This window comes from Chinchilla lanigera, unplaced genomic scaffold, assembly GCF_000276665.1.
Source record: "Chinchilla lanigera isolate Chin_1 unplaced genomic scaffold, ChiLan1.0 scaffold00075, whole genome shotgun sequence".
NCBI lineage: Eukaryota > Metazoa > Chordata > Mammalia > Rodentia > Chinchillidae > Chinchilla > Chinchilla lanigera.
Window position 1 is genome coordinate 5,794,605 of NW_004955476.1, and position 25,444 is coordinate 5,820,048.

At 39.0% G+C, this 25,444-nt stretch overlaps 1 protein-coding gene across 2 annotated transcripts in view; it reads left to right on the forward strand.

The window, feature by feature from the left end:
* Positions 1–25,444, forward strand: part of Ano3 (anoctamin 3) — a 357,658-nt gene that overhangs the window by 91,717 nt on the left and 240,497 nt on the right. The window contains exon 2 of one of the 2 annotated variants that reach the window (XM_005401743.2): positions 1,034–1,108. In XM_005401743.2, coding sequence (XP_005401800.2) covers positions 1,034–1,108 — 75 coding nt within the window. Of the gene's footprint in view, positions 1–1,033; positions 1,109–18,669; positions 18,964–25,444 lie in introns of those variants that run through there. The other variant, XM_005401742.1, reaches the window with a different exon arrangement.

A 25,444-nucleotide genomic window follows, 5' to 3' on the forward strand; every position in this document is an offset into this window, starting at 1 on the left:
AACAGCAGGGAGTGAGCAAGGGAAAAGACACAGCTCTTGGAGTTGGGTGAACAGAATATTATAAGAAAATGTTACTCATCCCAGGAGGATGTTCAAGGGGAGATTAAAAAATACAGTGAGTCTTTAAATTAAACAAAATCATTGCAGTAAAGAATTCATTGCAAGAATAATGGAGAAAGTGCACCCTAAATAAGGGGGAGTATTTTAAAGAGTATTAAGTGTGATATGACTTCTTTCATACTAACATTTTTAATTTAAACCTTCACTGCCTTTTATGATCATCCCTTGTTGATTAAATGTTTAAAGAAATTTTGCCAAATAAACACACTGCAGTATGTCCTCATCCACCTAAATCTCTGGCTCTGGATCTGTGCAATGTTTGGCTCTTCTCCAAGGTCAGAGTGACCATGAAAGGTAAACATTTTAGATGACCCAGGACATCAAGGCAGCCCCAAGAGTGCAACTACAGATATTCACGAAAGAGGACTTCCAGAACTGCTTCAGAAAGCATCAATAACCACGGCATAAGTGCATTGAAAGGGAGGGAGAGTACTTGGAGGTGGATTCATGTCTGTGTATCTCTTGCTGTGATGAATTTTTAAAATTTAAACAAAATAAAAGATAGATAATAGGAAATAGCAAGATGGATCTTTGGCATAAAGGGAGAGACCTGAGAGATGCAGGGAGAGAGACGGAGAGGAGGTAAATGAGATTAAACATTTATTGTGTAGTTTGATCACACCTCCTAAATGGAAAATCTGACCACTCTAAGCTCTTTTAAAAATGACAACTAAATCAACTTGCATAACACCAAAGTGAATCTTCCCACCTGCTAAGTTTCTATTGTAATTTACTGAAAACTGTGTCTTCCTACACACTTCTTCAGATAAATTTGACCTATACCAGCTACTAGTTCTGCTGCAGCTGTAGTCAAACAAGAAAAGCTCGTTTTTCCCCTCGATAATTCTCTACTTTTTCTGGTCTACTGACTTCCTGAGCAATTTTTATCTTACTCTTCTGTTCTGTTGCACAGGTCTGCAAAAGTTATGCTCATCTCATTGTGAGTTTGGGAAGAGCGTGTGGGCAACCCATGGCACGTATAATGAAGGTGAGTTCTGCAGAAGGTTTCTAAAACTCCCACCCCACCAACTCTAAGTTTCGTACAGTATGGTGAATCTAGAGCTTTGTGAAGTGTGAAACTGTTAGCACAATGTAACAATATATTCGTATTATTAGTTAACATATGCAGTGCAATAGCTTATCATGCAGTTTGCAATGCAAATCACATCTACAGTTAGTTTTATCCTTAGTATCTTCTTATAAATTTTTAATTCAAGATCTTAGATACAACCTGACACTACTTAGTTAAGAAGGTATTCACATTCTAAAAGAATTTTATATTTTTGCTATTACCTTCTTTCTTTAATACTTCAATACTTATTGTTTTGCCTCTCACACTGGCTTTCATATACACTAAATCACATATACATGTAATTATCAGAAGCTTTGGCATACCCAAAGAACGATAGATAATACCAGAAATTTTGAATTCATAAAGAGTTACATGAATAAACAATAACAGGTTCTTTAATAATATTAAGGATCATAGACTATTAACTCTTATTTATTAAGTTATTCTTACCTGCCAGGTTCTGTACTTGGGTCACTGATTAAGATATTGTTGTGGACCTACTGACTCATTCCAGAAATTCTGTATGAATACTACTAATCAAATGCAGATCAGATGGATGAGCATTAGATATGTGAAGTAACTTGCCTGTGCTCTAGCTACTTCTGCATTCATGGAAGTCTGAATTGTGTCTTAAACACATCGTCCTGGAAAGACAGAGCTCTTGAACCTTTATAGATACCAACATCATCTTTGAAAGTGATGATATATGAAATTACCACTAACCATGGAAATCAGAGCAAAAATTATTGTTAGAAAGGAGCGTGGTTAATTCGTCTACAGCATTGTTCACGAGAATGTACATCTACAGGATAGGCCACTGAGCGGCTGTGTGCTGATGAATACATTACCAAAGAAGAGAAAGATAACTTACTAATTAACTCAAAGCTGACTTTTTGAAAAGCATTCCAAAATTCCACAGAGTCGTGATTTCTATCAAAAGCTCGTGGTGGTATATTTCTCCCCAGAGTGCAAGAGGGTACTAAGTGCCTCCCACTGTAGGGACTGATGCATCTTTCTTTCCTAGTCGAAGCCAGAGTAGCAGCTGGGGCTGTGTCCTGATTGCTCTGGGGAATTGGTTCGGATATTTCTCTTAATTTTTGTAAAAATCTCCTTCTTCTTTTAACCCTTCATTTATTTTCCTGACATGGTAAATGACTAAATGTGCAAATAATACATATTTTTCAATTTTCTCTGGCACCTCTGTTTAAATGAATTCCAAATTATTTTTATATTATTTGTATTTTAATTGGCACCAAATTAACTCTACATATGTGTGGCATAGAGTCTCATAATGCAATACATACATCAAGTGTGGAATGATCAAATTAAGGAAATGACCATTTTCATGTCCTTATATGGTTATTATTTCTTTGTTTGTGGAACCTTTAAACTCCACTCTTCTAGTTTTAACTCAAGTACTAAATACTAATTATAAACTATAATCACTCCTCTGTGCTGCTGTGCTATAATAGAACACTAAAGTTTATTCCTCCTATCTAGCTATACGTTGAATTTCTTAAGAAATATTGTAATTTAAACTCCATTATTTGAAACCAGAAGTGTTTTCAATTTGCCATTCTATGTATAGATCACAGCCTAAAAAATCCACTCTTAGCACCAGTTACTTTATCCCTTAGAGAAAAAATGGAAGGCAGTGAAGTCATATAAAATCTGTGCCATGGAGGAACCTTATTCTATGAGGGAATATGCTCATTGATTCATGTGTCACACTGCCGCTGAGGACCTCCTTCTCAAAACCCACTAAGCAAAGTGACATCGCATAAACCCAGACTGAATAGAGCAAGGGATATCTGAGAACCAACGCTGAGTCAGACTGAAGCCTCTGATAGCACAGGGACCTTGTCTGGAACCCCAGCTTCTTTGAGTAGCCTATATTTTACTCAAAATGAAAACAGTACTATGAATTTCACAAATGTAGATTATGTATGCCTACTGCGAGTACCGTCTAATTTGCAAACAATTTGCAAGTACAACATAAATGCCAGTATATTTTTTATTGTGTTGTAACAGAAAGGTGTATATTGCTCTAACAAATTCAGCTTTATAACAAACCAGATCAGAATATAATAAAAAGATGTAAATGCGGTTGAAAGACAGACTGACAGAAAGAATGGTAGGTTTCTACCATATTCAGTAGGAGAAAGCTATGCAAATGGTTATTTCAAAAAAAGTCAACATACACTCATCCATAGTGGGAGAGTTAGACAGTGCTGTGCTTCTACACTGAAGGGAAGATTTAATTTCAGTGCAAATTCTACAGGGCTTTATCCATAGGAAAACCTTTAACCACGGGAGTGAACCAGAACTGGGTCATCAGTTTACCATTTGGCCCTCCCAGCTCTTTGAGGAGCTGTTACTCCCTCGCTTCCTCATCTTCCTGGGTTTGAGTCAAATCATCTGTGTTCATGTCTTGACTGTACGTTCTCCAGCTACATGGTTGACTATATTACATAATACTTCTGCTGCTCAGTTTCCTCATTCATAAATTTGAGATTACAGTGCTTAGGACTGAGGTAAGTGCCTAAGAGTACTAAGCCATTTTTAGTTGCTCTTACTTTTTAATTGGAGTTGTTATTGGTACATTTCTGCAGTACATGATTGCATTCATCATGGGGAGTAGGTGCAGGTACATAGCATATTTTAATTATTTTATCCCCTTCCCTTTTCTCCTACCCCTTCCCTCTACATTTTGGTTCCCTCCCTTTGGCAAAGACCTATCTCTCTTTTTCCTATTCTCTATCTACGTTTATTTTATTTTTTTAATTTATATTTTCAGTTTACCATATAAGAGAAACCATGTGGTATTTAATCCTGGGTGTCGGATTTATTTCACTTAATATTATGGTCTCCAGATGCATCCATTTTCCTACAAATAACTCAGGTTTATCCTTCTTTATGGCAGAATAGTACTCTCCTGTGTATAAATACATTTTCTTTATCTGTTCATCTGTTGATGGACATAACAGGTCACTTCTAAAGTTTAGCTATTATTACTGTTATTGCTATAAATAGGAAGCATTCAAAATTCCTGTGTCCAAAAGGAATTATCAGGGATGCTGGGCTGAAATGTGAGGAGGCCTTCGGTATTGCAAGTGAGAAGAAAAATAGTCAGCCATCCCACCCACCTTTTTCCTTTCCTTGTTTGTATCTGTGTATTACTTCTTTCCTTTTCTAAAACTCAGGCTGTCTTGGGACCCTTGCTGCAATCAAAGTCCGATGATCAAATATTTGGTACCCCCTTTCTTTGATACCCCAGAGTTTCAGCATTCTACAAGCACAGGGTATAACTTAAATAAATGATAAATTCATCAATCATACAAATAAAGACGGTTTTAGTTTGTGTTTATCCCCTCAAAACCTCATGCAGTCATGCAAGTGGGCTTTTCAGACCCCTCTGAATCTAGAGTTTGAGATTTGTTTATGGTCCAATACTGGGGTAGACGGTGTGAATGCTACACCCTAGGGTGGGGTAGCCTGGTTACACAGTAAGGGACAGAAAGAGGTTTCTCTCTCTCCTCTCATATTGCTTTTGCTGTCTCCCACCACCAGAAACTGTTGCCCTTGTTGGAGCCCAGCAATTATGGACTGAAACCTCCACAAGCTGTGAGCCAAACCTTTCCTCCCTTTCAGTTTGGGCGTTGGGTATTTTGTCTCAGCAACAGGTAGAGTAACTAACACAGGACTTAATAGTTTTAGACTTTTATTTACTTATTTATTTTGCATTTTCAGCAAGAGGTTTTCAACAGCTGTGTCGAGAAAACACTAAGATTTAATCTGGGTGAGCTTATCAACCTCCCAGACTGCAAATCATGTTTCGTGCATATACCCATCACTAACACCACGCCCATTGTCTTCCTCATTGAACTGGTTAATGCCGTACAGTTATTTATAGTTTAAAACTCACATACACTTATTACTGGGATTAATCTCACTGATTTATAAATTAGTATTTCTATTTTCAATGTAATATTTTTGTTCTTTCTATAAGTCTTTAGCAGATTATAAGGATGCTATGTGGAAAAAGAAAGCTGACTATGGATGATCACACCTATGTTTGACATTCAGATGAACAGTAGTCATCCACTACCTCTCAGTTCATAGATGCCTACCTAGCATCCATTATTTCCCAATTCCTCATCTATCAGTTCATTAAGATTCAGTTCAGGGGATCAACTCTGACTTCATTTTCTTTCTCTAGACTGCACTTTTCCCCTTCTCAAATACACTCAGCTTTTCTAATTCTATTCTGCTCACCTGGTTTCTGACATGACCCTCAAAGTCTTTCCTGCAAGCTGCTGGAGGAAGATTCGCCTACATATACAAACTCAGAGCCCAGGGGTGGTGGATGACAACTGTTGGTCAACTTATAACAACCAGCTGAACTGAACCAGTGTGGTGCTGGGTGTGGGAGGCCACCTGAAGGTGTTGGCAGCAGCATAAGAGGCAGAACTAAAGCAGAAGAAGTTCTGAGGCTGCTGGGAGCTGGTAGAAGCTGTTGGGAGCTGGTAGAAGCTGTAAGGAGCTGTTGGTTCTCTTGGATGAGCTTGTCATGACGGCTATCTGATGAACTTGGCTGTTCTCATCTTCCAAGGAGCTTGGGACCTTGTTGTCACTGAGAATGGCTCCCATTTACTTTGAGGGAGCTGTGGCCCTCACTTTGAGAATCGCTTTCTAGTTCCACAGGGGAAGACGGTGCACTGCTTAGCCTCCTGGAGAAGATTTCTTGATGAGAACTCAGCTGTCCTGATCATCAGAGGAGCTTGAGACCTCACTGTTACTGAGGTTGGCTGTGGTACTTTTTGGGGGAGCTCTGGTTCTTACTTTGACCATTGCTTCCTGGCACCAGTGTTCATCCCTCAGCCTGCTAGCACAGATCCTTCATTCCACTGGCACAGACTTTCTAGCTTCCAGCACTGACCTTTGGGTCTTCCCTGCACAAATCCATGAAACAGGTCTGCATGAGACACTGTTATGAGCTCTTTGCCTCCAGTTGGATTCATGGGAGGCATTGTTATGGGCTCTAGGTCTTCAGCTGGACTTATGCAGGACATTACTGTGGGATTCAGGACCTCAGCTGGATTCTTTGGTCTTTAGTGTATAAACAGATTTCCTGCACTGTCTTGTATATGATTCTTTGGTTGACTATTATAAATAATATTATAAAATATGTGTCTTGCATTATATTGTTCCCCTTGCAAAACCCCAAGCTACGACACCAGGCGAGACAGGTTAGTGTGTTAGGCAGGGAGGCCATGCTAGGGTGAGGTGAATAATGAGTGTAATTTACACTGGACTTATGAAGAACAGTGATAAACCTGAAACAGGTTTAGAAATGAGTCACTGACTGTTCCATCCACTTGAATCCTGAGGACTAAAATGACATTTCAATTTTACCCAATATTCCCATTTCACCTGAAAATCTGAAAATCTCAATATTGATATTCATATTTTAATTATAATACTGGGGATGCTTTCACATCCTTGATAAAATAAAATAAATAAAATACTGGCAGCTATAATAAAACAACACTAAGTCCATATTGTTCCTGCTTTCTATCCTGGATATGGTTCATCCGGAACAAGATGAACAGAACATCACCCTGTTATTACTGACCATCCCTCATAGAATAGCTGTGAGCAATGCCAACAGAGTGTGTCTATATTTTTTTACTAAAGATCTTGCCTCTCTACTGAGGGCAAGGACAAAAACAAGAGAAGAGGGAAACTAAAATCTGTGGCTCAGGTTTTGTTCTAGACGCGGTTACCACATTGGCCAGTTTGCCTAGGAAAATCCATGGTACACTTATATTCTCACTTACTGTAATTATTAATAGTGACTTCTTGGTACTCAAAAGGATGCAATGGCCTGGGGTCACTCAGCAGTAGAGAGTGTGTTTTGGGGCTGGATGAGGCCCTGCATTCCATACCCAGAGCAACACTAACAACAAAAGAATAAAGGTCCACCAATTAGAAGAATAAGTTATGTGGTCACAGCGGCACTGGATAACACAACTGTGATGTTGTCACATCATGGCTTTGTGTTCTTGCCCTCATCTTGGCAAGGAATGCAAGCATGGGACATGACTCTAAACCCAAAATCCCCCAGGTGGACACTGGTGAAGTCAGGTCCACAAAGAATGATGAAATCAGAGAACGAAGTAACTCAAAGGAGAGGTTTACTCCTAAGATAAGGAAGGCAAAGGAAAAGCTGATACATGGCAGGGAGAGCACAACCGGCTTCTCAACAGGAGCCTTTGCTGTCCCCATTCTTATAGGCATCTTATGCTAATGTGGGCCTGAGGCTTTCTTGTCAGGGTGAGCTTGTTGTTGGGGTGAGCTGTTGCTAGGCCGTGGATTGTTTAGGGTGCTTCCAGTGCATGCAAGTGGACTCTAAGAATAACCTTTGTATACCTGCAAGTGTTTCACAAAGAGCAATTTCTTCCAGTAAGCAGGTAGACTTCCTGCAGTCGTCTGCCATGTGCTGTCAGCCATGTGAAGTATCTGCCTGTCTCCCCTTCTCACTGTGTCTACAACAGCGATTGACAAACCAACATCACAGGAATGTGGGGGGACGAGGGAGTAGTTGCCAGGTGCTAATGAAATGACCGACACTCGGGCCGGGGGATCTGACCATAATCATAACTTTTTCCAAATGTCAAGCTGGCTTAAAGATCTCTATCATGCTTCAGAGACCTATTTTAAAAATACTGGAATGAAACCTAAGAGAAATAAGATCTAGCGAAGTAACAGAGACCAAGTTTTAACAGGGATCATCTAAGGTCAAGGTTGAGTGCCTTCCCAGCTGCATCCTGGTTTGGACCCAAACACAAAGCATTATGCTATCTGCAATGATCATCACAGCAAGGGTACAATTTGGTGATGCATCTGCTACAAGAAATAGAAAACTTACAATAGGACTAATAGTTAAGGAAACATGACTAACTGGCAAAGAAGAATCAGAGAACAACTCATGATTGTATCTAATTAAGCGCTAAAGTATTTAGCAAGGACAAAAATGCTCAGAAGACACATTGTGTGGGCTGGTGTTAGCAGAGAAGCAACAGTACATCAGCTGGGCCAGGGAGGGCTTGGACGGTGCACAGCAGGTGGACAGAATTCTAAGAAAGTGTGTGTGGGGGATTAAAGTATTTGTGGAATATATTATGACCCAATCCAAGGGTTTATATTGAGAAATACAGTGAAATCTGGTGAATAAATTGTGCTGGGCTAGATTAAGAGAATTTCTTATTGTTTAATTTTGTCTTACCCATACATATACATAACTTTACATAAATTCATAAATGTGGGAATGCATACACTTCAGAATCTGCAGTCCTTTTTCTTTTTCAATTTTTTAAGCTTTTCTGCCTCCCTCTCTTCCTCCAGCCAGCCATATCAATCTGCCTACTTACGTTAACAAGCTAGCATGTTACTTTCTCTATGACTTCTCCCCATTTGAATAATTGAATAGATTTCATGGGAGGATAGATCACAATTTACCACATTGGAAAGCACTAATATTGCTATAGTATTTTTATATTTATTTTTATATTTAGTATAAATTTTATTTAGTATTTAGTATTTTTATATTTAGTATAAATTTTACTTAGTATTTATACTAAATACTATAGTATTTTTCCACCAAGAGCAATGTGGCGACAAAGATGCAAACACAGCACATTGTCTGTGTGGGACGGGTTCAAGAGATGGATGAGGCTGAAGAGCGCTCCAGCACTTCCCAGTTCTAAATCAAGGTATGAAATGATGCTTTGCTCAACATCCCCTGCAAAAACCTATACCCTGTATCCTGTCCATTTTTACTAATCAGAGAGTTTCCAAAGCTACCTTGTTATTTTAATGTATAATTCTATGGCTAACAGAGAAAATATATCTCAAATTATTTATTTTGGAGGCAGGGGAGAATCTAAGAATGCATTTTTATGAACATTCTACATTTTCCCCTTTAATTATGTTTGCTTTTCTCTTTTCCTTCCTTTCTTTTTGCTTCTTTGGGTTCCTTCCCTCCCTCCATCACAATATGATCAGGGAAGCAGAAGAAGACATACTTAAACACTTCACGATTTGTGACAAGGATAAGAATGCGTTCAGTTGTAAGATTTGTGGCAGAAAATGGTACAAAAGGGAAGCCGGCGTCTTGGAGGGAAGTCACCAGCAAGCTTAGATGAAATGCAGCCGTGGCAGGCAGATCAGAGATAGCAGGAACTCTGGTGAGGGATCCTCACTGTGAGGGGTGCTCTTTTCATTAGTTCTTCAAGTTTTGCATTGTTTTCTTGCAGCCTGGACCCTGAACCCTGCAAGTGGACGTTCTAGGAAAGATAGTTGTAGCTGAGCAATGCTAGCACAGAACAGATGTGACAAAGCACGCTGTCAAACATCATTAATGCCTACAAAACAGAGAGATCAAGCATGTTCCCATAAACATCAGTAAAATAAAGTTCATTAAGTGTAGAAAGGGATCTTTGTTTATGTTTGTTTATTACACTATTTAAAATCATAGGTTGCATAAGTAGTCTTTTTTTAAAAGAGAAAAAAACAATAACAAAATAACAGCAATGAAGACAAAAACAAAACAATACAAAAAAAATAAAAACAATACAGGATTTCAAAACAAGATGAAAGGAATTAACACTGGTTGTTGTGTTACATATTGTTATCTTCAGCAAAGTTGCTCAGACCACCAGATGCAAGAATGCAAGATTCATCAAGCAATTAAAGACAATAGCAAGTAATAAAAAACCACTAGAAATGATACAGAGCTTCATTAAACAAGGTGGTAGGAATTCAGCAGTGGTTGTTAAATAGCATATTGTTGTCTTCAAATTAGTTGTTCCAATTACCAGATATAAGCACGCAAAATTGATCAAGAGAAAAAAAATTAAGCATTGACTATTTCTTTCAATAAACCAATAGACATTAGCAATGTACTTATCCCAGCTATCCTTGTATATATATATTTTTTCTTTTTCTAATTTGAAAGACAAAATAAAAACAAAGGCATAAACAAAACAACATAAAAATAATAAAAATGATACATAATTTCAAAGCAAGGTGATAGGAAATTAACAATGGCTGTTATCATTGTCTTTTATTGCATCACAATTATATTGATTTTTCATTGTCTAATTGTTTACTTTTGTATTAAATGCTGTAGGGTTTGGTGCACAAAATATGTGATGTTCTACTTTATTTGTGAATTACACCTATATCTTTATATAATGTATCTCTTTAATCTTTTAGAACTCTTGCAAAATTCCAATTGACTGACATTAGTATTGCTAATTCTGCTTACTTTTTCATTTGAATTTACCTGGAATCACTTTATGTAACACTTTATCATCTTGCCTTAAATAATTGTATTTCTAAAAAGCACATACATTTATTTAATCCAACTTGTGTTGTTCTTTTCATTGCAAACATGAGTATACTTCTAGTCAGAATATTGATTGGTACGTTTGATCTTCCTTATCTTGCTCTGTACCTGTCACTCATTAGCATCTGCTGAATATCCATCTATTTTCTACTCGGATAATTTACTGCTCTGTCCCCATTAATTAAATATTCCTTTAACTTTCCTTGTCCCCATAACTAGAGAGCGTCAAGCAAATTATCTTCTCATTAAGATACCTGCTGATCTGGGTCTTCTATTTGATTTCTTCCCAGTAAAAGAACATATTGAGACTACATTCTTTTGTTTCCAGTTCAATTGAGAGTTTTGTGTAATATATTCCATCGTTCACTCCCAACTCCTTATAGTTGCTGAGAAAATTGATAGCTAATACCAATTTTATAGCATTTTCCTTTCTTTTCTGTAGACTTCTTAGCTCTTATATTAAGTACCAATAAAAAGAAGATTACATTTTTAATTACTAGATAAACAAATAACAATAGTGGTGAGCTGGAGCCTAAAGAAGTGTTAGAATCTCCTAAGTCCCAAAGAGTCTGGAGACAGAAGTGACATGACAGCAGAGTGCTAAGAGGTATCACCCCTGGACTCTTAAGTATTTAGAAGAGGTAGTATTTTGGATGATCATATTATGTTTACTTTAGAATATTTTTTTCAAACTGATGAAACAAAGAAATTGGTTTTGCTGAAGTACTAAAGGAGGAAAAGGATGAGCTCACAGATCCCACAAAGTTCAGAACACCTGATTTTGGTGCTGAAAAATACAGTCATTAGAGTTAGCCTGCAAACTTTTCTGAAAAGGAACAAATTCACATTCTTTCATTGTGAAAAATGTAATTTTTTTCAAATATTCAATCATTGATTTATAATAAAACATCACAACCTTGGAAGACTTGGATATTTAAATAGTCAAGGCTTATGTAACCTCTTGCTATCTATTCTTTTTTGAATATATCTATTCTTAAAGTAATTACAAAGTTGTGATGTTTCTTCTGGTAAAAAGCTCACAAAGACTAAAAATATGTATCCTGGCTGAATTTGGCACATTGACTTCAGTGTATATGTGGTAAATGCAATGAAGGAAAATATGTAGCTTTCTCCTATTACTTATAGAAATTATAGCAAGGAGGAAGTTAACTGATATCAGGTAGGATTTGCTGAATATTTATAAAAGGGATGAAATGTGGTAATCTTTTCAGTGACACTAAATGTACATTCTTTAATTTTCTTTAATACATGTAAGTCTATAATCAACATGTTAATTATTGTTGCATAAATCGTCACCAATATTTATTTGGTTAAGTAAATTAAGTAATTCTTCCAAAATCTTTTCATCTTACAACTTTTGTTTTGGCTAACTCTATTAATCTTTTCACACTGTTTAATATTGGACTGCAGGACAGTTCAGATAGTTGTGAAGCTTCTCTTACAGATTTGGATCACTGGGATATTTCTTTAACATGCCTACTACTTTCCCTTAGGGGACATAGAGGAATAATGCTGGTCAAACCAGCCACGAAGATTGCATTTCTGCAGCAGACATGGAATTCCGTCCGGCAGACCAGACTTGTATATTATGAGGAGGTAAAAAGGATTTAGAAAGCATCTACTCCATCGGCCTCATTACTCACCAGACAGCCTGGCCCAGGGAAACAAACCAACTTTTTCACAGCTCGACAGCTCTTGTGCACATGGGCCTGGATAAGAGCTGATGCCCTCCATGATGACGAACCTCTTAGAACCTTCAATGCTAATAGGCAGCTGGCTGTGGCACAAGTACCATAGGTTTCCCACCACTGCTACACTGTTCAGTCGATGCCTTCCCTCTGTATCTCAGTGCTACATTAAGAATTGACCTTCTACGACCAAACGCTGTTTTCTTTTTCAATTACAAATCTGTAGTATTTATTGTGGATCATGTATAGTAATGTTATTTATTATTATTTTTAAAAATATTTTATACCATTTTATATTATTTTTCATATTTGTTTTCCTAAAACAAGTAATGTCTATGTGATAATAAGGATGTCATATAACTTACCACCCAAACAAGCACTCTTTGAAAATTTGAGGGTATTCTTAATCACACTGAGAAGAAAGGTGACCTGAAACTTAAGCCACTCTATGAATGAGTGGAGAATAAGATTAATATATCAGTGAGCAAATAGCAAAAAATGATTAGTTCTCTATACTGACTCCATCTGCACTTAACTATATTTTGAGTTGATCATTATAGATATGTGCGAATGCTTTTATGGGCGAATCCATCCATATACATTTGCAGTTGCATTCATCAATAAACAATGTATCAGAAACATTTTTCCCATTAAGTAAATATTCATGTACATTAAACTTTTAAAGGCATTCTTAGTGCTATTGCTCTTATGCCTAGCTAGTTATGTTCAGTTAGGTACCAGAAAGTATATCAGTCACCACTGCTTCTTCAGAGCTTTATATATATATATATATAAAATCTCTGGCAAGTAAACAGATAAATACAAAAAAAAAACTTCCTTTCTACATTCCTAGGCAGATATCTAAATACTCAATAGGACACAAGTCTAGACCAGGCAGGAAGAGGTAAAGCTACCAGAAGGACACTGGTCACACACACCTAGTACCACCATACCCAGCACAGCTGAGTGCCAACTTTGATCAAAACCATGGCAATTCATCAAAATATTGTTGATGTGGTAAGAGTATCACAGGAAAAACTTATGAGGATGAAAAGAACACAACAAATTAACCCACAACTTTAATTTTCTTAGATTTTCAAAACAACATAGTAGAAAGAGACTTTAGGAAATTTTTAGACTGGAGGAAATAAAACCATAAAGTAATGCAAAGCCATGGACAAGTATGCATTTCTCAAAAGGCAATTAGTATACTAGACTTCTATTTAAACCTCTTCCTAGTAGAATATTTTGACAAATAATAAACAGAAGTTGAGAATTCTGGGAAACATTTTACTGTCAGCTTTTTTTAGGCAGTGTGAGAAAAAGAAAAATGAGTCAATACAAAGTCTATCTCAAAAGAGTTCTTCTGAACTAGAAAAAAAAATATGTGCCTACTTTCAGAAGCTTCTTATCCAATGCGTGGTGGAAACAGGACAAAAATCCCATGAAGCAGAGTATGTTAGTATGATGTAGAAGAAATAAGTTAATCCACCTCTCCCCTGTGTTGCAGCAGATGAATGTGGGTAAAATAAGTCTTTTCTTAAACATGTCATTTCTCTTGTGCCTTGAAGGATAAGTAAGGGTTAAAAAACTGAGTTGGAGGTTTTGGACACTCATTCCAAGTAGAAAGAATAGTAGCAGTTAAAGCAGAGAGATGGGAGAGTAAGGAAACCATTGTAGCAGCAAGAGTTTGTAAAAGTTAGATACAGTGTTAGAAAGTGTTGTGCGTGAGTAGTAGGGAGCTTACTGAGTGGTAGAATAATGAATATGACTTGATTATTCTTTTGTGTTTCTAATTAAATTAAATTAAATTTTAACAGCTTTACAACTGACATACACAGTATGACACATTCTTAATATTTCATCAGTTTGAACATGCACAAACACCTTTAATACTATCACCACAATCGGGGTGAGAGATGCATCCAATAGGTGTGGGGGACAAAGTGAGTGAGGACAGATGGGACAACATGGACTTCATTCCATAGGTAACTTGAAGAGGGAACGATTCATGCTTTGAGAAGTGGCTCAAGGTAGGAACTTGTGTTTAATCCACCATGACCTTCTCTGCTCTTCACCTCTTACTTCACTTGAAATAGCTTCGCAAGCAAGTCATTACTCGTTTCTGTCACTCCGAAACACTGTCTGGTGCAACCTCTCGTGGAGGTTCCAGAGACACCACAGAGTCAATCCATGCTCCTTCGTTTCTGTGTGCTCATCACAGGCGTCCATCAGGAGCACCACTTCTCAGAGCTAGCTGAGCTCGCAGCTTGGAGATCGGGACCTCTCATCCCTCACTTCTGCCATACTTTATGTGTATCCAGAGCCTTTCTGCTGTCAGGGAAGCCACTGACCCTTCCTTTATGACAGCATGTGCTTTTGGAAGAGCTGGTTTGTGTCTTCAATAAAATATGGAAACTAGAGCCAAGAAATTACTCCACATATTAAATATAAACATGTATCAATGTGCATAAATGCATTAAATATTGTAATATGTTCCCCTCATCCTTGCTTAAGATAGGTAGCTACTGCTCAGGTCACTGAATAAGTATATTTCTGAAGTGGTTTTACCTTTTTAAAGTTTGTTTCTTTATTTATTTATTTATTTATTTATCTATCTATTTATTTATTAATAAGCATGTAATAACCTTTGTGACAGAAACTACAGTGGTCTCAGAAGACACAGATCATCTGCACTAATTCTGCAGGAATTCTTGCGGAGACCATAGTCTCCTTTTAAGAATGTCCCTTAAGGAGACATTTCTTCCTTTATTCTTTGCTCTGTGCAAATAAACTCCTCACCAATATGATTTTGTAACTTTATTTCACCCATTAATAGCTAAGTAACTGGCTCCTACAAGAAGAGCGACTGCAAAGAGCTTTCTATCTTTATTCCTGTTACCATGCAGGCAATAAAAAGCAGAGTTGGCATTTCTGTGTTAATGAAGGCGGTGACCCAAGACCCAAAGAGATAGCACCAGAGCTCCCTCAGCTCCTTTCAAACTATAAACAATACAGGAAATCTCAAATCTCACAATTTGGCTGAGATGAGGCAAAGAAATAAAAAGCCTCCCTGTGATAAAAAGAACAGAATTCCTTACCTTTCTGGAAGACATAAGGTAGCAGGCAGCTTATAAATTAATTACTTAGGGAGGACAGGAGACAGGTGGTGAGTCGTGGGAAGGCCAGTGTAGCAGAAACCCCAATGAGAAGAAAAAAGCTGGGTCCAAGACTACAAAAGAAAGGAAAATTGGACTCAGGGTAAGATAAACCTGTGAGCTTTGTGGTGGGAGCAGTTCGAAGATTACATTTGTATATGTGTGTATGTAATATATATGCTATAAATATGCATGTTATAAATAGGTATTGTTTGTAGAAAATCTGAAAGTGGCAGAAAAAGTAGGAAGATATTAAGAAAATCAGCCCTAATCCTGGCTTGCAAAAGTAATTGCTGTGGATATTTTGGCAAGTTTTTTACAGTCATTTTTTGCCATTTTGAAAAAACATAATCATGATCACTCTGTCTATTGCATTAATCATGACTCTTCACTGAATATTACATAAAATAAAAATTTTGTCATCATTAAAATTTCAGGAGTGACTTTTGAAACTGAAAATAGTAACAAATTCATTCCGACACAGTTAGTTTAGCCTTCTGTTACGTTTGGATCCAAAAGTACCCTCAAGAGCTCATCCTGTGGAAGGCTTGATTGCAGATGGGTTTTCAGGAAGTCACTGGATGATAGGGGTGCTGACTTCACTGATGGACTGATCCATTGACCAGTTCCTAGCCGCATGGGCTACTAGGAGGTAGGGTGCAGCTGGAAGAAGTAGGTCACGGGAGATCTGCCATTTAAGGCACATCTTGTCCTCCATCCCTTCCTGTCTGTCTGCTTTATTTCTCTTTCTTTTTGCTTCCTGGATGCCCTGAGGTGAGCAGCTTTTCTTCCCTGTGCTCTTCAGTCCTGATGCATCTGCTTTGGAGCCAGCTGACCATGGACTGAAACCTCTGAAGTCACGAACCAAACTAAGCCTTTCTTCCTTAAATTGTGTATGTATGTCAGGCATTTTGTTCTGGCAACATAAAAGTGACTAAGTCACCTTCCTAAAATGACATTAATATCACTTCCTAACCCTACTATAATGGAGATGTTCATCTGTTGAAATAATTTAATACATCAGTAGGATGGTTTGTTTTTTTCAGAAAGGACTTTGCTCCATCCTTTCTGCTTTCCTCATTTCTAAGACATGCACGTTCTTTTTACACACACAGAGAGAGAGAGAGAGAGAGAGAGAGAAGAAAATTTTTTTCCTTCTCTTTGCACTGACTTTCCTGTAAAGCAGATGGTGCTTAAAACTTCCCGGGCCCCTCACAAAGCTGTTCCTCTAGCAACCTTCCCTAAAAGACTGATTTTAAAGCAAGCAAAGATGTTCTCTGGGTCCCCTGCTAGTCAATCTGGCCAACCAACCCAAAGTGTTTCTAACTTAACAAATAGTAATAAACTTTAGGACAAGAGAGTTTAATCATTAGTTGCGGTAATACGATTAGGGTACAGAGATGGTAGAAATATTTCTAAACTTGCTTTCAGAAAATTTAATTTCTAATGAGGTTCAAAAATATCAATTAATTTGTAGTTCTAGAGCATATATCCTTGCCTCCTGCTAGGTTGACACCAGGGAGTGGGCTGGGGAAAATTAGACATCAGTAGAAGAGGGCCCAGGAAGCTGAAGGTGGTATCTACGCCTAGAACTATGGCAGACAAGCAAAAGCCTTCAGTGTTTTCTACTGAGCCTTCTGGTCACTAATTAATTAATGACATGTCATAAATATTTCTCATTCTAACACCAGTAGTATAAAACAGCTTTAAAAGAATGAGATCCCTAATCAAATTCCAGTGACAAATATTCCTGCTATAGATGTACCTTAAATACATTGCAGAACTTAATTCACATCTTTAAGGACTGGGTTGTATTAGAATTTAGTGGGTTAAGCTGCATGACCAAGAACAATGAATTGCGCTGATTTTTATCAACAGAGAAGGAAACAAAACCCATTCAGGCAAATTGTTTGTAGCTCCTGGTGTCAGTGTGCTTCTCTGGACAGAATATGGATAATGAGTCTTTGTGGAGACAGTGGCTGAGGTCTTTGCTAGGTTGTCATTTGGTGCTAAGCTCACACTGCCTTCACTCTCTGTAACTGCGTGTTTCTTCAGACGCTCCAAGCTGAGCTTGTGTTTCACGCTCAGCATTACGGTACATTACAAAGGCAGCACATGGTCTGCTGTGACTTCTACTGAAAGCAGAGCTCAGAAAACACAAGAGATGGCAGTAAGTTATCGTTTCAAACTTGCAGTTTGTTATGCATCTGTCCATAACTGGAGCATCTGCTTCCTCAGAGCTGTATCCCTGTTCCCATCTGTGCATCCTAGACCACGTATGAGCCAGAAGACCATGCATTCATAGCTCAACCTATTTGAGCTTTGTGACCTTAGGGATTTTATGATTCTATTTTTCGTTGTTTTTATTTGGATCCTTCCCCTCATTCTGATTTTATCTCGTAGATCTTAAAACTTAGAAAGCAGCAGACTGATTGCTGTATGTGTGCTTGATAGTACGTTATGTGTTCCAAGAAGATCTTAGAGGTTTGCCTCTGGGAGAAAGGACAAAAGCAGCTTGGCCTCAGGATGTGTTGAGCTGGTTTTGGGTCCTATGTGGTACCCAAGATGTGGAGATCCCAAGGTTATTTCACTTCTTTGGATACTAGGTGCCCTCTCGTTCAGATATGGTATTCATTTATGTGACCATGAAAATTAGTTTCGCTGGGAGCTTCAGGGTTATAAAATAATCTTAGAAAAATAATATTCTGCCTACTTCATAGGGCTTTTAGGAAAACTGGATTGAGCCTCATGGGTAGTGTTTTTTCACTACCTGTTAGTGGGTAATAAATGGCTCCGCATTACTATCTGAAATGACTCATGATCTGAACTGTGGAAGCCGAAGAGAACTCACACATAACACAGCAGAACTTCACACAGCTCATCAGAAAGCACGACTGGGTGAGTTGAGGTGGCTTCTTACCCACTCATAGGAGCACTCAAGCTGAAAACGCCTCAGCCCCTGCCAGCGCGTTCTTCAAAGCAGAGGTCAGTGTTGCCCTTCTTTGAAAGTGCAAGTATTTGCAGATCAACATTTAGGCACTGAATGCCAATGTCTGGATGTGACCGTCAGGCTCGGAGCCTGGGAAAGAGAGCCTCGGCGCCAGCTGAAGGGTGTGCTCAGGCTTACGGACCGTCCTTAGGAGAAGTCCCGCAAACCCGGCGCGGCGCGGCGCGGCGCAGCGCAGCGCACCCCTCACTGCGGCACTGGGCGAGCGAGCGGGATGCGGGCTGTTCCAGGCGGAGCCACTGAGAGGAGCCGGACCTGGACCGCCCCCGCGTTGCCATGACGACGGCACCGGCTCAGAGGAGGCGGATCCTGGCTGGAGCAGGTGTTGGTTGCACTGCGCTACTTGGCCGGGTTGCTTGGAGCCCAGCAGCCTCTAGAGCGGCTACTCCTCCTCCTCCGGCGTCCGGACAGCTCCCAGCCTCGCGGCCGCGGAGAGACCATGGTCCACCACTCGGGCTCCATCCAGTCCTTCAAGCAGCAGAAAGGTCAGTGGGAACCCGCGCCCTCCGCGTCCGCATCCCAGTGCTGGCCCGCAGGTGTCCGAGCACCCTGGCGCGGCGCGGCGACGTGAGCCGAGAACTCTGCGAAGTTCAGAGCATTCTCAGAGCCTCCCCTGAGTCTGGTTCCCGAGCCTCACAGGATGCTGGGAGGATGGAACAGTCCTCCCGGACCGATTTCTGCCTCTCTGCAGCCGGGCTCGGTTCCCTGCAGGGAACTGAGGACAGGAAGGCTGGAGGTGTGTCCCCCAGGCGTCCCCAAACTTGTCAAAGGAATCTCCCACTTGGCACCGCTCCAACCATCCTAACCGCATCCCACCAGATGTGTCCTTGGAGAATTCCAGAAGTTGGCTTGCCCGGGTTGAAGCGACTCTGTAACTTGCTAGGAAAACTTTATTTGGGGGCCACCTCCCAGGGTTGAGTATGGGCTTTGGGGTTTTGTTGTCGTTGGGGCCTCTTCTGAGGCTCTGCACTAACTTCCAGCTTTTCCTTCAAGTCTGTGGCTGGATGCAGTAATGAGAGCGTGCAGGTTCACAGCCAGATCAAGAGTTCTTCCAAGTTGGTTGCACTCGTTGGTCCTTGCTCTTTAAGCTGTGTAGGACTTTACAGAGCACGTTTATTTTGAGGCACTTTCAGTTTTCTAGAGTTTTATTGTCGGGAAGGGTTTATTAAGCTAAATAATCGCCATGTTACTGATTCTGCAGTAGCCATTATGCCATAGTTGTCCATACAGTAACTACAGCATGTAATTTCTAGAATAGTATCTTTGTTTATTTAAAGCAAATATTTATTTAAATTTCCTACTCTCCAGCCTACATTTCATCTACATTTGTTACTTTTTCAACAGTTGTTTCTATATAGATCTTAGACTTTGCTTTTGAACAAAAACTTAATGAAAGTACCAGAAATGCTTTAGTAGGGGTTCCTTCAGCAGGCAGAATATTGCACTGAAAGTTCTTCCAATTCCATTATTCTAGACTCTAAGTCCAAGTGCCTAGGACCTGTCAAATAGATGTTGGGATTGGGAGTGACTTGAGGATTTATTGGAGTAAACAGAAATCTCAGCTAGGATGCTCGTGTTCATCAAAGTAAATGTTCCAAAGGACAATTAAGCTACTGGAGGAAGTTTCATTCTATTATTTTAAGCATATGTAAACTTTCACAATGAATGCAGAGATTACAGGAATTCTGCAACAGTCTAAGACAGTTGATATCCTCTGCTCTGTGACTATGAATGAATCATCTGTCAGATCTGGAACCCTCAAATTTCCTACAACTGTTTCACTGTGTTATGTGCTTAAGGAGCAAATAATTGCTAACTTTAAGGTCAGTTGTCATTACTCACAATGGGAAAATTAGTGGTAAAAATCATGCAAGTTCTGGCACTTCTTACTGTTTCTATGACTATTATTATCATTGTTTTCAGGCTCATCTATTTTTGTTGACTTCTTAGGAGTAAAAAAAAAAAAAAAAGATCCCTTAACATTCCCTTCTAATTTTTTCACTTCCTTTTTCCTCTGCCTCCCTCAGTTTTATTACTTTTGCATTCATTTTAAAGAAAACAGAGCAGTTCAGGCTCAGGTTGGCTCTTTAAAAATAGTCTTCAGTTACAACTACAAACTCTTCCCAGGTCACATGTCCATCCCTCAGGAAAGCGTGAGTCACTTCTGAAATTTAAAATCTTAATATGAGGAATTAGGGATTATTTACTGGAAACTCACCTTACATTTAGCAAACTTCACATCTGCCAGGGACTTGATGATAGAATTCAGGGCCGAACCTGTCACTGCCGAGCTCTCCCACAGAGAAGCTGGCCCAGTTGGAAGCCTCAGACATTTGCTGTCTTTATAAAAATTGTAGGTAATTCTAGGAAAATATTTTCTAGGAAAAAGTGGCCATTTTGTTTCTTGACAATGCTGGTTATGTTTCTCAGAAGGCATCCACATATCTTCATGAATGTGTAGTTCACTTGAAGCTTAAGGTTGTGCTCAACAAAGTTGGAATAACTTAGGATCGTGCATAGTAGTGGGAAGTGAGGGAAACATGCTCATGTTCAATGTTCTCAAGGGGAAATGACAGGTATTCTGGTTACAGAGATCTGGGAGTCATATTTGCTTTTGCCCGAGCACATCTGGAAGAAATGCACTAGCTGTTAAATGAGCAGTGATTTCTGTAGAAAGTTTAGCCTGGCTTCCTGTGTTTTGCTTCATTTGTGAAGGACTCCTGTGGTTATATAAGGGTGGTTGAGCCAAGGCCAGCAACACTTCTGGCTGCTGGTGGCTGGTTATTTACCAGAACAGCTTTCAGGGAAAACGTGGGTCCTGAATGTTTTGCCTAATGGAATCGGCTGATGCTGTGAAGTATACATCACTATCCTGAAGGACCCTTTGGCTAAACATGTATAGAGTATTTAATAATTCTCCAGAACCAATCACTTCCTACTCAAAAAAATGATTTAACAATAATGACCTTTTATGCTTACATGTACTTGAACACTATAAAGCACATTCATCTTCCCCCTTCTGGATAAGTTATTTGCTTCTGCACATTCCCACCTGCAAACTTCTCACCAAACTCCGGCTTGACTCCCAGTTGTGACTGCGTGGTACCCAGAGGCAAAGTCCTAGGAAAATACCTACTTCCGGAATCTTTGCATCTGCTCCTTAAGTCTCCTGCTCTCCTCCCTACTGGCATCTTTGGCATCCCTAACCTTTCCTGTATATTTACCTCAGAGGAACCAGCAAAAACTAGGCAGCCAGGTGTACAGTGAGAGAAATTCACTCACCCGTGTGCGCTAATGCCCCCTTGTTTTGTACCACCTGCTCTTTTATTTATGACTGAAGGGATTACCTTTTGTTAAAATAAGTGTAGGTTGTACAGGCAAAGAATCATGGAAAGAGATATTTTGGAGTCAGAGGTTACACTTGTCTTGGACTGGGATTGAATACCCACCTGCGTCATCAGGAAGAAACAGGTGTCTAATGTCATTTAGAGCCCTCAGGCCTTCTGTGGCCTTCGATCTTCACCCTTCTCTTTCTTTCTTCACGGAAAATGTCTCAGATACTTAGAGCTCAACCCACTGATCATCTGGAGGAAATGTAAACTGCACTATGAAAGCAATATAGAGAAATTTTTGTTTGTTTGTTTGTTTGTTTTCCAGTACCGGGAATCGAACTCATGACCTCACGCTTGCCAGCCAAGTGTTGTGCCCTTGAGCTAAATCCCCAGCCCCATATAGAGAAATTTTAATCCAGAATTTAAAAAAAAAATGGGACTTGAATTATTTCTTTAAAACACCTATATATCTCACATGCCTGCATGAAGTTAAAGTTCACACTTAATTAAAAGTAGGAGTACTGATACTTAAAATAATAGTTTTGAGTTAACAATAATTTATATATTATGAGATAAATTTGAATCCTGTAATTAGCAATAAAGACAAGGGAGGAAGTTTATAATGAGTTCCATCCAAAGTAATTAAACTTGAAAATCTGATTATTTTAAAAATATCTATAGCAGGGATATAGCTCAGCAGCACAGCACCTGCTTAGCAACCACAAGGTCCTGTGTTCGATTCCTGGTACAAAAAATATCTAAAGTTCAGTTATTTGAAACAGAACACTCCTTGAAGAGATTATATACAATGCCGACATTTGCATTTGAAACGAGGATTTAACATGCTCTGCACATGGTTATGACCAAAAAAATAATACTGAGTTTTGATGATTACATAAATTAACAAAAGAAATTATAGACTTTAAAACCTAATAAAAGCCCAACATTCTGTTTCTTATTTTAGTATTTTATAAATGTTTGAATTTCTAAAATATTCATATAAAATTATGGCTCACTGTAATACAATTGTATCTTGGTTCAAGAGCACTGACTTCAAGTCCGTTGTAATTGAATCTGGTTATTGACACTAACGTGGAGCCTTTGCCTTTTCCAAGACTTGGGTTCCTTATGGAAGATTTCAGAACACCAGCACCCCGCTCTCAGGGTTGCAATGAATGAAAATGATATGAAAACAACAGCAGCAGCGATGGGTTCTACTATGCACTGCACCCCAAGCTCAAAAGTGCACTGCATTATTTTATATTTCCCACAAGTTTAGTAACTGTATTATTTTCCCTATGTTTGATTTAAAGGACTTGAGGTTTTCATAAATTATGTGCATTGTCTTGACTCTGAACTCATTTCTAACTATTTGCAGTCCATAGAGAAGCCTGGTTATTTCGAGTTCTTTGGAGGGCCGGTATAAAATGTAAAAAGCTGACAACATCTCACTTTCGTCTAATTTCCACAACAGCCATCTGTAGCTCCATTGTCCTCCCTCCTCTTCTAGCAAATGGTATTCAGGTTTAAGGCTGAAATCTACCACTTCCAACCCTGACCGTGGCAATTCACTGCCTCTTCTGTGGCCTCATCCTCCTTGAATCTAAGAGGGAAGGTTGTGGCAGAGTAATCTCTATGTTCCTCTTGGGCTCTGCAGTTCTTCAAAGTTACAGAAGCATGAAATTATATTCTAAGCCCAGCCATGCATTGGTACCTCCATTCTGCTGTCCCTTCAGGTACTGCTTTTCCTCCGAAATTGCTCTGCAAGTAGCAGTTACTTTAAATTCTAACTGATTCGGACTCAACAACCATGTAGGAAGCAGGCATCTGCTGGGGGATGCAGAGTTTCTTATTTTCACTGTAACTGAGATGCAGTTGGCCCTTGGAAGAGAGGAGGACTTTCTTGTGGGTGAAATTGGGTGCACACAAACACACACATGCACACACACACACACTGCTGACGATATTTTGTAGATGCACAGAATTATTGGTGGTATGCGTTTTCACTATGCTTCTAGAAAGTTACAAGGCAGACCAAAGATTATCTCTTTAACATGGCCCTTAAAATTGTATGTGTTTTACATGTAGCTGTGCAGCACTACTAACATTATTGTGGAAAGATGGTGGCTACTTTACAACTATATGCATAAGATCTGTTTTTAAGCAAATACTCCATCACTCCCTGTTATCTCTTATCAATTTATTTCAGCTGCGTGTGCTCATTTTCCTAGATCTGTGAAATCGAAGCTTCTTACTGTGCAGGATCTGAAGCATCATCTGGCATTCTCTCTAAATGTAAACTTTTCAGTGTCCCTAAACCCATTGAATCGGAACTCCAGGGAAGAAGATTAGGCATCTCTCCTTTCACAAAAAGCACTGTTGGTTATTCTTACAACTGAGTTCCTTTGAGAAACAATTCGGTGAAATAATAATATGCCTGTAATCATTGAGTTAACTGATTTAATTGAAGCTACTTGTTATTTATTCAAACTTTATAGAAGTTAGATGTCCATAGTTGTATTTATGCATTCAGTGTATAAAATAAAATTCTATTATGTTTCTAACATTAACAACAATGCAGCGACCCTTCCTCTTTACATTTTTTTGCTGGGTTCCTAAATGGCAGTGTCTGTCTTGTCTTGTTCACCCCGTGTTCCTTAACTTTTCAAACTAGACATTTCAGTGAAACAGTCATTAAACTTTTTCTCCATTCAGTCATGACCCTTATGAATCCTCCCAGTGGTGTCAGTACATTATCTCTTTTGTAGATTTTGTAGTTCCTTTCTATGGCTATGTGATATTTGCAAAAGAAGAGGCTCTACTTGTAAGCAAATATCTCAGAATGACACTAAAAAAAATATACATGGCAAAACTTTACAGTCCTTCTTGATGCATGTATGAGGAAAATGAATATGTGTTTTCACATAAATTAACCCTCATAATGTAAAGTCACTGTGACAAAGAAAGGTATATATAAAATAAGATTCAGGGCTATGGTGTCATATCCAATTATGTTTAAATCTTAAAATTATCACATAATCCAAGATCACAGGCAAGCTAATTTCAGTTGACTTCAATTTCCTTACAAAATCAGAATGAGTACAATTACTATGTTCTTGCTCTGTGCTAGAAATGGCTGAAAGCAACTTGCTTCTGGTAACTCACTTTATGTTCAGTGAGAGAAATTTCTATTACTTCATTTCACCCATGGGAAAACTTAGGGAAGGAAAAGCGAAGCAGGCTTTCAGAGTCACACAACTAAAAGAGGTGAAGGCAAGTTACCCATATGGCAGGTGGAAATGCCGTGAGGATTAGCAATTCTGCGTGGACAGTGCTGCCTCCAGGGACTGCTATGAAGCAGCAAGGCTAGTATGCAGTATTCGAGGTATGGTTTCAAAGTTTGTGTCCACTCCCAATTCATGTCAGAACTTAAACCCCCAGTGCAACAACATTAAGAAGCTCCAAACATTAGGAGGTGATCAGTCTGTGAGGCCCTGCCCTCTTGGCTAGGATGAATATCATTTAAAGAGACTAAAAAAAAGTATCCCGGACTGCCTTTGTCTTTTCTCTCCCTTCTGCCATGTGAGGACACAAGATTCATTCCTGCAGAGGAGGCAGTATTCAAGGTGCCATC